General features: G+C 38.1%; 1 protein-coding gene across 3 annotated transcripts in view; it reads left to right on the forward strand.

Moving 5' to 3' along the window:
- The first annotated feature begins 3,796 nt into the window (after positions 1-3,796).
- Positions 3,797-16,779, forward strand: part of LOC579851 (START domain-containing protein 10) — a 29,641-nt gene continuing 16,658 nt past the window's right edge. For 2 of the 3 annotated variants that reach the window (XM_030980755.1, XM_030980756.1), the window contains exons 1-3: positions 3,797-4,330; positions 12,119-12,266; positions 15,425-15,528. In XM_030980755.1, the coding sequence (XP_030836615.1) occupies positions 4,160-4,330; positions 12,119-12,266; positions 15,425-15,528 (423 nt within the window). In that variant the 5' untranslated portion in view covers positions 3,797-4,159. Of the gene's footprint in view, positions 4,331-11,037; positions 11,123-12,118; positions 12,267-15,424; positions 15,529-16,779 lie in introns of those variants that run through there. The other variant, XM_030980757.1, reaches the window with a different exon arrangement.

The raw sequence follows: 16,779 nt of genomic DNA on the forward strand, positions 1-16,779 counted from the left end.
GAAGATTCGTCGTACCGTTGTCGACTCTTAATTCTTGTTTAAATCAATCCCCCCCCCTTCCGCGCGAAGCGCGGAAGCTTTCATTAAATTATTATAGAAAGAAGACGATTCGTTGTACCGTTCCCGAAAATTATCCTCGTCTGACTTAAGTTCCCCCTGCCCTCCCCCGCGCGTAGCGCGGAATCTTTCACGTTTCATTAATTCATTAGAGAAAGAAGACGATTCGTTGTACCGTTCTCGACTCTTAATCCTTGTCTGAATTTCAAATATGTTCTTTGTCTATTTCCTTTTCTTCCTACGTCCTCTTCCTTTACACTCCTCTCTTTTTTGGCCGGCGTTTATTGGGGGACCACCCCACCGCCCCCCTGGCTACGCGCCTGCTGTCAGATGAACATGATACCTTGTCCGCCCCGGAAGCTCAGGGGTTTAAGGTTTTAATTTACGGTCAGATTAGCATTCAGGGGTCCGCCTTAGCGCCCTAGACGGGGTCCAGGGGGCAGAGCCCCGGAAGTTCAGGAGTTTAGGCATTTAATTACGGTCAGATGAGCATTATTTTGATACCTAATTGTTACAATGGCAGGTCACTAATTGGCTTGGGGTTCAGGGGGCGGAGCCCCGGAATCTCAAGGGTTTTAGGCACTCTATTACGGTCAGATGAGTATCGAGGGGCCCGCCTAAGGGCTTTTGGTTGGGTCCAGGGGGCAGATCCCCCAGAAGCTCGGGGGTTTCAGGCGTATAATTACGGTCAGATGAGCATTTTTGATACCTTATTATTTGTGACACTAGCAGGACACTATTTGGCGTGGGGTCCAGGGGGCAGAGCCCCCAGAAATCAGGGGTTTTAGGCATTAAATGACCGTCATATGAGCATCTAAGGGCCCGCCTTAGGGCCCTAGGTGGAATCCAGGAGGCAGAGCCCTTAGGATTTTAGGCATTAATTTTAATCATGGTCAGATGAGCATATTTTGATACCCCATTATAATGTGACACTGGCAGTTAACTATTTTTTCTTTCTCGCTCTCTTTCTTTCTATTTCTCTTCAATATACTTTTTCAAAGAAAGTGTGGGGGGAGGGGCTCGAGGATCCCGATCCCCGCCGTTCCGCGGGCCCTGATATGTAGGCATCCCAAGAAGCATTTTCTTGCCTGGCTGTAAATTTAGGAATTTGTCATTTTCCAACAAACGCATGAAGTGATGAAAATTATCTCATTTCAGCATTATTTGTTAACCACCGTTATGGAATTTTAAATAAACCACGTTTGAATTCTATTTCTCCAACCCCCCTCCCCTATCAGTATGCCAGTGCCCCCCCCCCCCCTCCGATCTACACCTTGTTGGCGGGAAAATTGCAACTGATATCCCCCTTCTTTTCTTTTCTTCTTCCTATTTTGTCCTTCCCTTTATCTCCTCTTTATCTTTTTTCTTTCCCTTTCCTTCCTTCTCTTTTATTTTTTTTATTGGGGGGGGGGGGAGGGGGAGGCAAGTCCTTCCCCCCCCCCCGATCTCCTTCTTCCCTCTTTTCTTTTCTTCTTCCTCTTCTTTTTTTCCCTTTCTCTCCTCTTTCCCTTCTTTTCCTTCTCTCTCTCCTTTTTTTTTCTTTTTTTTTGCGGGGGGGGGGGGGGGGGGGGGGGGGGCCAAGGCACGCTCGGCCCCCCCTGGATCCGCGCCTGAGATGAACATAATTTTATGCTTGGTTCAAGGGTGTCGATTTGTATCCGTGGTTGGGGGGATGATAGGTGCCAAAATATTTTCGGCAATTGATCAAAGCAACCAAAGTGGTAGAAGCGTGTGGCAAGTTGCACCCCTCCCAAGCGCGTAGCCAGGATTTAATTTTAGGGGGGCGGTAGTGAGCACGCGAAGCGCGGTTCCTAGGGGTAAGGTGCAGGGAGGGGGAGTCTCCCCCCCCCCCCCCGCGCAAAGCGCGGAAGCTTTGACGTTTCACTAAATTATTAGAGAAAGAAGACGATTCGTTGGACCGTTCTCGACTCTTAATCCTTGTTTGAATCAAATTCCCCTTCCTCCGCGCGTAGCGCGGTAGCTCTGACGTTTCATTAGATTATTAAAGAAAGAAGACGATTCGATGTACCATTCTCGACTCTTAATCCTTGTTTGAATCAAGTTCCCCTTCCCCCGCGCATAGCGCGGAAGCTCTGACGTTTCATTAGATTATAAAAGAAAGAAGACGATTCGATGTACCATTCTCGACTCTTAATCCTTGTTTGAATCAAGTTCCCCTTCCCCCGCGCATAGCGCGGAAGCTCTGACGTTTCATTAGATTATAAAAGAAAGAAGACGATTCTATGTACCATTCTCGACTCTTAATCCTTGTTTGAATCAAGTTCCCCTTCCCCTGCGCGTTGCGCGGAAGCTCTGACGTTTCATTAAATTATTAAAGAAAGAAGACGATTCTATGTACCATTCTCGACTCTTAATCCTTGTCTGAATTCATTTTTGCCCATTCTTGCGCGAAGCGCGGAAGCTTTCACATTTTATTACATTATTAGAGAAATAAGACGATTTGTTGTATAAGTCGTGTCCTTCATGAATTCAGTTTCCCCCCTACCGCGCGAAGCGCGAAAGCTTTAATGTTTCAATAAATTATTACTCTTAATCCTTGTCTGTATTCATTTTCGCCCATTCCGCGCGTAGCGCGGAAGCTTTCACGTTTCATTAAATTATTAGTAAAAGAAGACGATTAGTTGTATCGTTTACTTTGACGTTTCATTTGATTATTACTCTTAATCCACGTCTGAATTCGGTTGCCCCCCTAACAGCTTTGCCCTGTTCGCTAAATTATTAGAAAAAGAAGACGATTCGTTGTACTGTTCTCTGTATTAATCCTTGTCTGAATTCAGTTTCCCCACTGAAAATAAGTTGTGTCACAAATAAGTTGTGACATAATAATCTTTCTCCAAAAATGAAAAATGTTTTAGGAAATATCAGGAAATAAAATGAGTGAAAAAATAAAAATAAAGATACAATGACGTGAATTTTAAAAAGGGTGAACGGAAACAACATAACTATTTTATATGTCATACTAATGTCCGAAAATTTTTCTCCTTGTCTCCGATCTCATCACAAAATCGTCACAGAGTTCATCTATGTTTACACTGTCCAGGATTGTCTGATGTGCATTGCAGATTGCTACTTTTGTGCTTCGCGCTTAACATAGCTCGTTGCTTTCGATGCTGCGTCTTTGCATTTGGCGCACTGCATTTCTATGACGCTGTTGATTGAACAAATTGAATAAATTCATCAATTCCTGATGAAGCCGTATGAGCGAGAATTCAATTTATTCTTGTCTCATATACGGTTGTCTTATTTACTTCGTATATATGTATGTATATTGAAAATGAGATAGCAAAATGTGTGTATTGATATTGATGGTCATCTTGCGAGTAATAACTACTCTCATCGGACTCTCATTATTAATTTTTCTCTTCATTTTTTTTTTTTTTAAATTTTTTTATGGTGAATTATTGGGGGGGGGGGGGGGTGTGATTGTACAGGCCATCCCCCACCTGAAATATTTGGGGGGGGGTGTGATTGTACAGGCCATCCCCCACCTGAAATATTTGGGGGGGGGGATATATCCCCCCCCCCCCCCCCCCCCCCCCATCCCCCCGGGATCGACACCCATGGCTTCGTTAACTGAATGCGATGTATTGAAAATTGGCTTAGTAGACTTTATTTCTCTTTTATGTAATAGAAAATTTGCAGAAACACTCGGGAATTAAACAATGATGATATTCGAGATGAGTAGCAGGCTGCCCTCTACGATATTAGCAGAGACAATTAATTATTAGCCACGGCAGCAAAACACCACGACAGACGTACACTCGACTCCGACTTTGTCACCAAAGACATAGAAGAGTTCTCTAATAGCTTCCAGAACGTAAAGTATTAGTGTCACAAGCCTTTACCAAAGGATCTTATTATTTTTGGAGTAACATACTTCTGGATTTTACTCTCAAGCAACAAGGGTTTCATGAGAAGTAACACAGCTCTCGACATCACCCGCGGGTACGGTACCCGTTGCCACGTCCACGTCTAGCCCCTGAAGCCGAACGGTATTGTCAGTCCTATTCAGCCGTCACCAGACGGGCGATAACCTTTGGTGTCCGCTGATAATCGCAAAAGGAGCTCTACAAAATTAAAAATGGAGGTTGGAGTTGTGTGTATACCAGACGACGAAGATCTAAATAGGTTTAGGAGATTGGTAGATACTACTGACGGATGGACTGTTAGATACAACAAAAACAATATAAAAGTTTGGGTTCAGAATATAAGTGAAAAGGAAGCTGCATCAACAAGAATCCGCATGTTGAAGGTGAGATATCAATTGCTACTTAGACTAGATCTAATTCAAGTTCTTGTTCTTTACTTCTTGTCTTGAAAAGAAAATTGGAGAGAGAGAGAGAGAGGGGGGGGGGGGGAGGCAAGTTGGCTCAGTCTGTGAAGCGTCTGCCTGTCAAACCAAAGATCTCGGGTTTGAATCCCACCCAGGCGGCTGTCTGAATGAAGCTGAAGCCTGCGTTGTGTGTTAACTTGTTTCATTGACGCAGGGGAAAACAATCTGTCCCTCGGATAGGATGTTTAATGGAGGGCCCCATTTACAGGAGAGTCACAGCCCTTCCACGTTAAGAGCCCACTGCACTAGTGGTCCACCTTTACCTGCACACCCCAATCAGGCCAGGCCGAGTATATATTCTACATGTATGCACCGGTAGACGGCATATCTGCAAGAATCTTCAGTATTGAAGGAGACAGATTATCTTGAAGAAGAAGAAGAAGAAGAAGAAGACTGTATGATGCGTTTAGAACTTTAGATGTCTTTTTTTCAGAATTTTTTTGGTCAAATTTGAACTCTGTCTTGATATTCTTGCAACGGTAGTGTTACTGGCAAGAGATGACGTCATCTTCCTTTATGTGCAGTAACAGTTTAAAATGAATTCAAAATAAAATCTTAGGGCAAATTTATTGCAAAATTTGGTGGCAGAATCGTGTCACCATACTTATTACAGGAGACCCTATGGGCGACCTTACCCAAATAAGAGGCTAACAAACGAAAGAGACAGAAATTTTCGGTCTACATCAAGACTAGAGAAAGAAAACAAATGTTGAAAAATTTCCTCCAAGCAAATGGATTTTTCTGCCTAGAAAGTTTTATGCTATGAAATAGGTTAGTGAATCTCAACTTACACAATATAGACCGACATCATGTACAGTTGAATGTAGTTTCTTGCCATGAAACATGTTGCTGTCATTTGCAATTCATTTAAATTTCTAGTCTTTACAAATACAATACATGTGTACTTTGTAAAGTAATTTTTGTCATTTAAAAAATAAAAAATTGAAGGTGCAGTGTACCAGTATGCAGTGTTTTTTTTTTCTTCTTCTTTTCTTTGCAACATAAAAGTGATGTTGGACTTTGACTCTTTTTGTTGCCCAAGCTGTGACTAAGACTATTATACTTGTAGATCAATAGTCTTTCGAGAAGTGAACAAGAAATATTTTCAAAATTGATAAAAAAGACCACCTGCAAAACAGCTGAAATGAGACAAGACAGTATTCTTTTGTTGTGAGCAACTTACAGATGTATTGTACTGTACATGTGTAACTAAGTACATAAGTGGAAATGTGTTTGAGGCAATTGAAAGTACGACTATTGAAAGTACATATAGAAACTTATCTTTTGCTACATGTATATGACTAGTGCTGTAACATCACGGATATCTCAATTTCCGTTTGTCCGCCAGTCGGTTAAACAATTTAATAAAAAAAAAAAAAAAAAAGATTTTTAAAAATCTTCTTTTTTTTTTTTTTTTTTGCCGTCTCTGTCGGCAGCAAGCCAGGTCCATGTGAAAAAGCGGGAAGGACTTTCATTTAACCGCTAGGTGCGGCTGAAGGCGCCGATTCGTGCTTGTGAACTTGTCACAAATAATAGTAACTATGAGGCTGTTCACACCGCAATGAGATAGCGCGGTCTATCGTAGCACCCCCTTTTTTCTAGCGCGCGCTAGACCGCGCTATCTCTCGTGGACCACCCCCAAGAGGTGCTCTAGTGGCACGCCGTTTTGGCTCGCCGTGGCTCGCTGTTGGGCGGACCAAAACGACGTTGTACCTCCCACACCGCAGAGATAGCGCGGTCTAGCGCGCGCTATCTCTGCCGGTGTGAACGGCCTCAATGTTCTTTTTAGAAGAATGTGTAAGATCATTAATGTAAATTAAAAAAATAGAGGACCTAGGATAGAACCTTGTGGTACACTTTGTGTAAAAATTGGATGAATTATTATTATAAACTACATATTGAGATCTATTACAAAGATTACTTTCAAACCAAGATGACAGACAAATTGGAGTGTCGTTATAGTTTCAAAGTGGTGAGTCAACACACCGATTACCGAGCTGGGAGACATTGCCATACCATAAGTGCCAGGTGGAGGGGCAAAAATCGAAACTTTAAAAAAAAAAAAAAAAAAAGGGAAAACAAAACCGTCAAATTGAAAACGGAATCCGCCATGGGCGGTCGGATACCGGACGGTTAAACGTTTGACTACAGCACTATATATGACCCATTCCATTGAAGCATATTTCTTAGAAGGATACTGTACAAAATAATTGTTATATATGGTGGTGGTTATTTTTGTACCCGACTGCTAAGAAAGTATAAATGCTTGTAAGTACACAACCAGACGGCGGACGGCTTAACGCTTAAGGTCCTCTCTGAGGGACCTGGTAATGAGGATTAATGCCTTACCAAAGGGCACTGGCGCATCGCCTTTTAATAGTGTACTAGAGTTAATGAGTACTTTCATCTGTATTTTGTTTTGTTGCTGTTATGAGTTTATATTTAGGGTCTCTTGGAAGACCACCATTGTCGATGAGAATTTAATACCATGTCCATGTGTAAATAACAGAAATGAATAAATGAATGAATGAACAGAAAAGCAGTGAATGTGGGTGGTCATGATCCAGCACCTAACAAAAAGTACCAGATTTGGATGCAGCTTTAATGAATTATTTGGACAATAGCCTGTGCAGTCACTATCCTAAAATCATCCAATGGTATTAAACGTACACCTGTAGTCCTGTACACCTGTACAAAAAGCCAACAGTTGTGAAGATACATGTACAGCGTATTTAGGATTTTTTTTGGTTTACAATTACATGTACATACACATGTACATACACATGTACTGTACATGTACAGTTGTAGGTCTGAATCTGTAATTAAAAGATTCATTCCAAATTTCTAAGCTTCAAATTATGTACAGTGCATATGTAACTCATAAGAAACATTAAAAGTGGATCCATACATGCCAACTGTTCAGATTAAAGAGGAACATTCCTCTTTTTGGGAGAAGATAATTATCATTTTAATGCAGGTGTTCCTCTTCCTGTACAAATTTGTCTGTAGTATTGAATAGGAGAGTTAGGATTGTTCCTCTTTTTTTTGAAAATAGCATAATTTGTACAGATTTCTGATTTTCAAATGTTGTCATGTATGTGGATCATGTTCCTAACCCAGCAATAGAAGAGAAGTGATGTATATTCCCAAAGAATATTGCTTTTACGAAAAGGGTATTTGAAGATTGGAGTCTACAGTACTACTTCAGGCCTTAAATTTCAATATTTTTAGGGCAAGGCCACTTTTCTGTAGGGCACATTCCTATATTACAGCACAAATAGGAAGAATTGGAAAGGGCACACAAAATCTCCAAGGCCAATGAGAGGGGCATTGAGGCCAATCAAAGGGGCATCCAAGGCCATGGCCTTGGTGGCCTTGGATTAATTTAAGCCCTGAAAGGGTATTTGAAGATTGGAGTAAACAGTACTACTTTTGAAGAACTCTGACTCATGAAGTATTGTGCAAGTAGACAAAAGGCGGATTAGAACTTAGAAAAAAATCTTTGTCAAGGAACGATCATATTGTCCCACACTTTTATGCACTATTTAATCACGTCTTATGCATTAGGACAGAAAATTCACAGAAAAGTATCAATGAAAAAGGAGAAGCAAAATACTGAATTAATCACCTTTAAAGAAATCTATTTTTTTATACCCCAATATCTAAAATGAGCTCTTGTATTTTATCAAAAAATCAGACATTTTGTTGTGAAATCATTACACTTGACATGCTCATGTACTGTAGACGTCTCTACATGTGTACATGTTGTATCTGGCTCTATAATTTTTTGTTTGTTTAAAGTACTGAATGAGATATAAATTCATATGATTGTGCTCTTTTGTGAAAGTATGCAATACATGTTTATACACAACTTACATACATATTACACATAACACATACATGCATACTTTTTTAAAGGGCAATTCAACCCTGTTAAAGCTTATCTGCCGTAGTTTACAGGAGGGATTAAACCGCTCTACAAGGTCACTGGACAGGTGGTTATCTCATCAACTCAGCTCTCAGTTAACATAAGAAAAAGAGGATCATGGGGGACCAATGGTCACCGATTAGGCATTGTTTGTTATATAGAGGGCGCAAGTAGCTACACATAGTACAGTGGGCCTTTAAAGTTAGGTCATTTGAATGAAAGCTGAAAAATCAGAGAAAGAGAAAATTTTGCAAAAGTTTAAAATAAATCAAATCTATAGTAAGAAAGTCATGAATGTTTGCAACACCATACAAAATAACACATAACAACACATACTGCCAACAATAAAAACATGTACTCACAAATAGAATTGAGGGAAAAGAAACCCTGTGTTCAATGTTGAATCTTATCATTTGATTTGAATTACTACAGGTGACACACAGTCACACACTACATGTGTGGGTGCATGCATAAATTGTACATCCCCAGCTTAAATACCAAATACATGATGTAGGTCATTTGCTCCATGAGTGATTGGGCTTTGGAAGTCGTTTGAAAGTCAATTAAACCTCCTGAATGCCCTGTGTCCTCCTTCTTGGAAATTGGAGAAATCTTTCCTTCCGTCATTCTCCTCTTGGCTCCTCCTCTCATCCTGGTTGAATCGATGTGAGTGAGTGGGTGGGTGGGTGGCTGGACACCGGGAGTGCGTGGGTTGATGACTTTAAAGGAGGCAAAAGTAATCTTGTTTAGAAAGATCATTGCCATCACACTTCTCAATATAGAATAGATACGATATTAAAAGGCAAAGGTTAGGCTGTACTGCCTGTACATGATGTTATTAGTCCGATAGTTTATGGAGATGTACCAGTGGAGAAATTATCTTCCACTTCTTCCTTACATGTACGTGTACATGTAGGTTGTTTTGTCATGTTTATATGTCTTCTGTGAACTCTTTTACATGTACAGTATATCTACTTTGAACATGTACAATGCACATGTTTGTAAAATGTACTACAGGTACTTTATATCAATGGAAAGCTGAATGAACATACATGTAGAATACAAATATGAAGGAATAACAAATATTTCTCCTTTCAGTATCGTACAAAAGCAAATTAAAACATCAGTGTACATGTACATGTACGTGTATATACAGTGTACCGTACCTACATGTACATACACGTAATAATATTCATCACTATATCTATGTACCGTATAAGAATTCAGATGACTTTACACTTTCGACTAAAAACAAACTGTAAACTTACTAACATGTACGTTGTACATGTACATGTAGTCATGTACAGTAAATTTAATAAAATACATGCATTGTTACTAAAGGAAGATAAGGGTGTAACTTCAGTACATCAAGGACTTTTGAAGGTCACTTTGTCCTGTCTTCTTCTTCTCCTTGTAATGCCCTTACATGTACATTATGCTCAATAGTGTGTGAAAAAAAATTTGACCAACCCTTCAAAGATTCATTATAGAACTGCATTATAGGAGTTTGTAGAGTATTGTAAAGATGACCGGGGCCACAGGACGACCTTTCATCCCTTCCCCCGTCGTCGTGTGTCCTCAATTCCCTTATCAATGTGCATTTCATCCACCAAGAAAGAAAGGTGCCCTCTCCCCCTCCCCCTCCCCCTCCCCCTCCCCCTCCCCTGCCCCCTCTCCCATTCCTAGACCCATGCTACCTCATTGTACAGGAGTATAATGATATGATTATTTTTACACTATGTACACTGTACCTGTACAAACACTGTATTATACATGTTCAAATGTACCTTACAAATGTTTGTGATTTACAGACTTCAATGACAAGAATAGTGTACAAGTATCTCCATGCAGCCATGGCACTCCAGCAAGAGGATGGCAACGTCTGTAGATTTATGAACTTGAATTGCATCACGGCTGACGGGTCAATAGAAACATGTATTGATCGGTTAAGATGATTGCCGCTTGCATACAAGTCTCTCTACGTGTGCACATGCAGCATGGCACCTGTAATGATATTTCGGAGTTGCTGGAGGGTGGGAATCTTGAAGAAAGATCTCAAGATTGTCAGTTACCTTGGATTGATCAGATGCAGGTGGTTTGAAAGAAGAGCGCGTCAAGGGGTACAGGACTTGTTTAAAGGGGATCTTTGGTTTTAAAGGGATCTTTGGTGTATACATTTAGTTGATAACTGGTTGGGCCCTTTACAGTTTTGGACTCTGTGTTCTTAGTCAGTGCAGTAACTATGTGTAGGACCACTTGACTGTCAAGCCCAAGAAGTTCACTCCTGATTATTAGATTCAATGATCATTTTAAGTTTTTTTAAAAACTTGTCATCAAGTCATCTAAAGTTTTAAAGTTGTCTATGATCTCTTCCAAAGGGATAGAAGTTGCATGTATAAGAATTATGTTATCAAAATATGTTCATTGACCGATATGAAGTGGCTGGTTAAGGAAGAATATTAAAAAAATGAAATAATAACCTTGTCTGAGTCAACGAGATTATAGTGAAGTTGGAAAAATACATGTAGTTACAAAGTGTCTTGTTTTGATTTTAAATCCTAATTTTGTTTGTTTTGTAGATGTACATGTAGATTATGAAATAAAAAAGAAAATCATTGACATGTGCATGTACTGTATACATGTAGTAAAGTTGTACCGGATAAATAAGGAAAAACTATTATGCAAGGGATATTATAGCAGGATGTTGTTAGCTTGAATTGCATACCATTACCTGTATCCTGCGGAACTGGCTCCACTTCTTGTTCCTAGATCTGTCTGCTAAAGTAATTCAACACGATTGTTATCGTTCGTGTCTCCTTAGATCAAGATAGTTAAAGATAAATTTTAGTACTGGTAATGTGATTGCATTGAGAAAGAAAAGGTGTGGAAAGGATCAGAAACAGTTGATCTTGTAGCATGTAAGTATTGGTGTGCACTGCAAGGTTCTGGAGTCATCAAAATCATAATAAATTTGACCGAGTCTTGGTAAAGTAACAAGCACTCACATAGAAAGCTATATATGGGACAACACACATGATGTCGGGGCTAGTACTACCTTGATTTCCTTGTCTTTCTATGCTTATTACTCAGCCAGTATACATTTTCTTCCAAAATTGTTTGGCACATGTCATTTATTTGTAATCTTGAACATTCAGTGTAAGTTTCGTTTGATTCTGTGAGAATTATTATTATTTTTTTACCAGTACTGGAGGTTATCTTTAATGTAAAGTTCCTTAACTAAAATTAAATTAAATTAAATCAAGTTCTTCCATCGCTTGATTGCTGCAATGGCCGTTTCATTAACAAGGGCCAGGTCTTCAAGGGCCATAACGATTGTTATGTACTTAATGTACTAATGGAAAGATTTTTGTAATGATGGCTGTACATGTACACTGAAGGCCTTCATCAAAAAGGGAAAAAGTTCACACATTTTTGTTTTGGATGAGTGATAGAAAAAGAAAGAACTGTGATAATGAAATCAAATGATGTGAAGTGAAAGTCAAACTGATAAATGTTATATTCTTGACTTTGAATGAATTTTTGTAAAAGTTATCATATTGTACTGTGCATTTTGTTAAGTTATTGAATTAATTAATTATTCAATTTTTTTTTTCCTTTTTCTTTTTCTTTCTGACCCTTACTCGTGAATACAATACATGATGTATCAGCTCCTGTTGTCAAGTCATTGATAAAATACAATCTTGACTTTGCAATTTATATTCACTATTTTATCTGTAATATCTGTATTTTTTTCTTCTTATGTTTCGTTTTCTCCTCAGACCGTTAACGTAATGAACGATGTATCCGCACCTCTTGCCTACGATGTCCTCCATGACCCAGAGTACAGGAAAGAATGGGATAAACACATGATAGAAGGGAAGGAGATCTGTATGCTCAATCCAAATAACGACATCAGCTATTATTCACGTGAGTAACCTCGATTTGGTGCCATAATGATCTAACAAGATGAAAATAGATAGTAATCCCGAGAAAATAATTAACAAGGATAGAGTGTAACATTTTCAGTTTTGTTTTAATGCTTGGCTATTACAGATTAAAGAAGTTAACATATTCCGGAGTCCAATCCAACTATCATTTTAATTATGTTGCTCATTTTTATTGTCCTTTCAGAAGTATATGGTGTAACTAAATAAAGTTTGAGCATGTATATTGTTTAATAGAGAGTAGTCATAACACTCGAAGCAATAGTAAAAATAGTTTTAAAATTCTTGCCAAAGACAGGGAACCAGACTCGACTAGCACTTGTGCTAACTTCTGATACCCCCTTTAACAACAAAAGTGTACACATAATCTTTTATTCCATTTGTATACAACATACTTTGTAAAACAATATTTATATTATTCATGTGTAATGTTATCGATCTTGTGTTATATTTAAGTAATCATGCTTGATACATTATGTTTTACTTGTTATTATTTTTGTTAATAAACTCAAACTCAAACTCAAACTCAAACTCAAACTCAAACTCAAGTATTTGACACATACATACATTATGTAGTTACGGCAGTCAAACTTGCCTACAGGAAACACAAACAGGTTCTTCAACACACATTTCCTTCTAGAGGGGGGCAGTATACATGTAGGTGATCACTATAGACAGGTAGCCCTTACAGAGAGATGGCCACTAAGACAGGTTTGACCGTACAAGAAAATTATATGAAATGTGCAGCACAGTACTCCTTTAGTTTACATCAAAAGCATAGGGGCAGAAAATATGCAGATTATCTCATTCTAGTTCACTGAACTGAATGAAAATCATAGACTACTACATTAACCTTTGATAATGTGTGTGAAAGCACAGTCTTGTGGAATAACCCTTTTCACTCGTGACTGACTTCCAGATAACCTTTCCCTCCATGATGGTTAGAAGATGATACATTACTTCTTCTGATGAAACTTTGAAAGTACAATGTCACGCTGAATCTTCTAGATATCGATTGTTACTTACAGTAGATATAATCACTTTTCGTCTCCGTGTTATCTACAGTAGATAGCTACTGTACATGTACATGTAGATACAAGTTTTCTTGCAGTCTATCATATGCAGTATGTTACGGGTAAAACAAGGTAAACTTTCACAGTGGCTGCAAAAAAGATACTGAAGACTGTTTCCCAATATATAAAAATACTTTGCTTAGCTTTATTACATGTACATGCACAATTGCACATGTAAGTGTACATGTACACCATTTTATAGGAGCTTTATAATTATTGATCATTTCTTGGTATCAAATATTATTATTACATGGCAAGAAATTAGCATTGATTTTCTAAAGAAGAAGAATTGTCCATTATTCAAACTTTGAGTCAGCACTTCAATGTAAATCAAAAATAAAAGAATCCAATATCTGTGCATTGCTCCACATCCAAAAATTGATACTCTAAAGAAAATACCAGCCTCATTGAAAGAGCGCATCCCTTCCAGAGAGGTATATTCGAGGATCTTCTCATTTTCCATTGTTTGCTTGATCAAGGAATACTTGATCCATATAACATGGAATACTGAAACGGTGATTGTCGACTTTACCCGATTCAATCTCCCTAGATTAGCCATCGGAAAGGTCAGGCATGGGGATAAGAATTTTTTATTTTAAAGGGATCCAGTAACTTTGTCTCAGATTCTGAAACAAAATCCTGGATTTAGCTCATGCTGCAATGATAATTATAAACCTTTAAGTCAGTCAGGAACCCCATGGCTTTTATAAGCCGATCGCCCGTCTGATTATCAAGATATTTATGAATGAAATTACAAATTTTGAAAACCGTTTGCCAAACCAAACTGTTTTCATAACACTACAGTCTATTGGGGAATACGAGCATGGTAAAACCGGTCACTCAAAGATTTTTACTTTTTGAGGCACTTCTTGATCATTTTGAAGCACGATTTTTTAGGGCTTCAATATTACACCATATCACAGACATTGATAACACGTAGGGCCGTACATGTCAGATTTAACATTGTTAAACGAGCCCTTTAAAGGTACTTTTGAGTTGGGATCTGTTTGCTGTTCATCGTACGCCTTTGTTTGCTGATTGGACTCCATCCTCCCTCTCTCTCTATTGACTCTTCTGGTTAATGGCGTTTTGTGAAATGAGTTGAAAGCTTTTTGTGAGATTTTCGAACGCACTGGTATGAACAACTGTTAATCCATTACTATAAAGGTGGAGATGTCAGAGAGCAAAGAAGATTCTGTGTCTTGCACAGAGTTGCACCATCAAAGCCCAATTTTGCATATTCACATTGTGTACATGTACATGTGTATCAGTCATTTTGGTTTGGATTTTGGATTTGCATGCTAATTATTGCTTACTTCAAGTAATACTATCTCCTTGCCCTGAAATCGTAATTCTATTACGAATAATATGAAGTATTATCCCTGCATTGTTGATAATAAACCATGACCTGGGCTTTTCCTCTTTTCTATTTGTATATACTTTTTGGTTGTTGTAGTATCTATTGAATGTACATGTACTATTGCTTCCTTTGTTAACAATCATGATTGTTAATAAAGTGATATTGAAACAAAATGTCAAGTAAGTCCTTGAATACATGTATAGCAAACACATGTGATGGGATGCATGATATAAATTCAAATAATGCCAACTCTCTGTGTTATGAATATAATGGCTTTATAATACACATGTATTGTAGAAATTAAATATGATAATGCCTGTATTTAAAAGTCAATTGTATCTACTCTGATTACTTCTACCTTGTGAAAATTCTCATGTCGGCTTCCTACTTGTAAAGTTGCTGGTATTCTTTTCTTTTTATCCTAACTTTCTTTGTACATGAAGTGATGTACAATGTACACTGTACATGTAGGTACATGTAGCTTCTTCCTAGTCAAAAAGAATGTTAAAAAAGTACATGTAAATTGTACTGGAAGTAATTTTATGTGTTTTTCTTTTCTATATTTGCCATGAGATGTATTTGTGTTTTTGTATAAACTGATTTGTTCTGAACGTGATTTATGATTTCTTTATTTACCATGAAGTGTATTTGTGTATTTAAAGAAACTGGCTTTGTACTGAAAGTAATTTATGATTTCTTTATTTGCAGTGAAATGTCCGACACCGATGAAGAACAGGGATTTCGTGACCCAAAGAACGTGGTTAGAGACCGACCGGGAGTATCTCATTTTCAACCATTCAGTATTCCATAAGGTAACTATGATTTCCCAAAACAATTCTCGTCTTTAATTTCATAGTATTGATTTATGAAATGGATGTCTTCATTTCCCCAATATTATGAATCTTGACTCAGAACTTGTTAGATACATGTATGAAACCAGTGAAAACTCAGGATGACATTGAAATTATTGTTAAATGATTTTATGATCCTAGAATTAGTTAAGTTTCACTTTCACGTGGACATTGTAGTCTTTTACACCTCTTTGAACCTCTTTTCATGAAAAGGCTAATAATGTTTAAGACTTTTACTCTTATTACAGCTATCATTCCACATGAATCCATCGTATTCACATTAAAATACATAGTTACATGTACATGTGTGTCGAACTGTAATAACCCAAAAGACGATGTATTAAAGGCTTCGCTCAGATATGACGCAGCAAAAACCACAGCAATTTTTAATGACGACATAAAGTGTAATGGGCCTCACAATTTTATATTTAATAAGACAGAGCAGTTGCCATTCATTTACACGTATAAGAAGCACAGATGCATCTTTTTTTACTGCGCCGATCTGAACGAGCTGTAACTCTACACTGTACATGGCCCATACATAAATGTACATGTATATATCCTGGTATACCAGTACCAATCTTTTCAGGTGTCACTGGATCTTTCTCTTTCTGAAATCAATGTACACACCTCATATGCTGTATCACACACCTCATATGCTGTATCGATATATGATTGCTCCAATTATACTGCCAGCTGTTCGCTATATGGATTGAACTAAATATAAATATGTCTATATGCGGATACTGTATGGCAACAATATCCAGCTTGATATAATATAATACACAAATACTTGATTTAATATTGATATATACACCTGTTTGTATATAAGGATTATAGTTGTATGTTTACATACTGTAGTCAGGACTATGCAAGATCCTGTATCCACTATCCATGCACACCCTTTTGCTCAAAGTATATGATACTGCCATTTGGAACTGTGCTCTTACATTTGTACATGACATTGTTTGGAGCCAGAAGGGTGCTATTGACTCATATACTTTGACACATAATATAATGCCGTACTGGCTCTCAACAGATATCCAGGTGTAATATTGTAAGTTTTCAAAGCAAATAATGTGCAGTTGTGCGTAGAGTGTAACCGTCGCCCCATGTGGTTAAAATCACCAGACATACTAGCACACACCCATTGCTTTTGGCACATCATGGGGTCTTATCATTTAAGTTGGCTTCAAAGGAAAAACCTCCCAC

The sequence above is a fragment of the Strongylocentrotus purpuratus genome, unplaced genomic scaffold, assembly GCF_000002235.5.
Source record: "Strongylocentrotus purpuratus isolate Spur 01 unplaced genomic scaffold, Spur_5.0 spur5_scaffold_11, whole genome shotgun sequence".
Classification (NCBI taxonomy): Eukaryota; Metazoa; Echinodermata; class Echinoidea; order Camarodonta; family Strongylocentrotidae; genus Strongylocentrotus; species Strongylocentrotus purpuratus.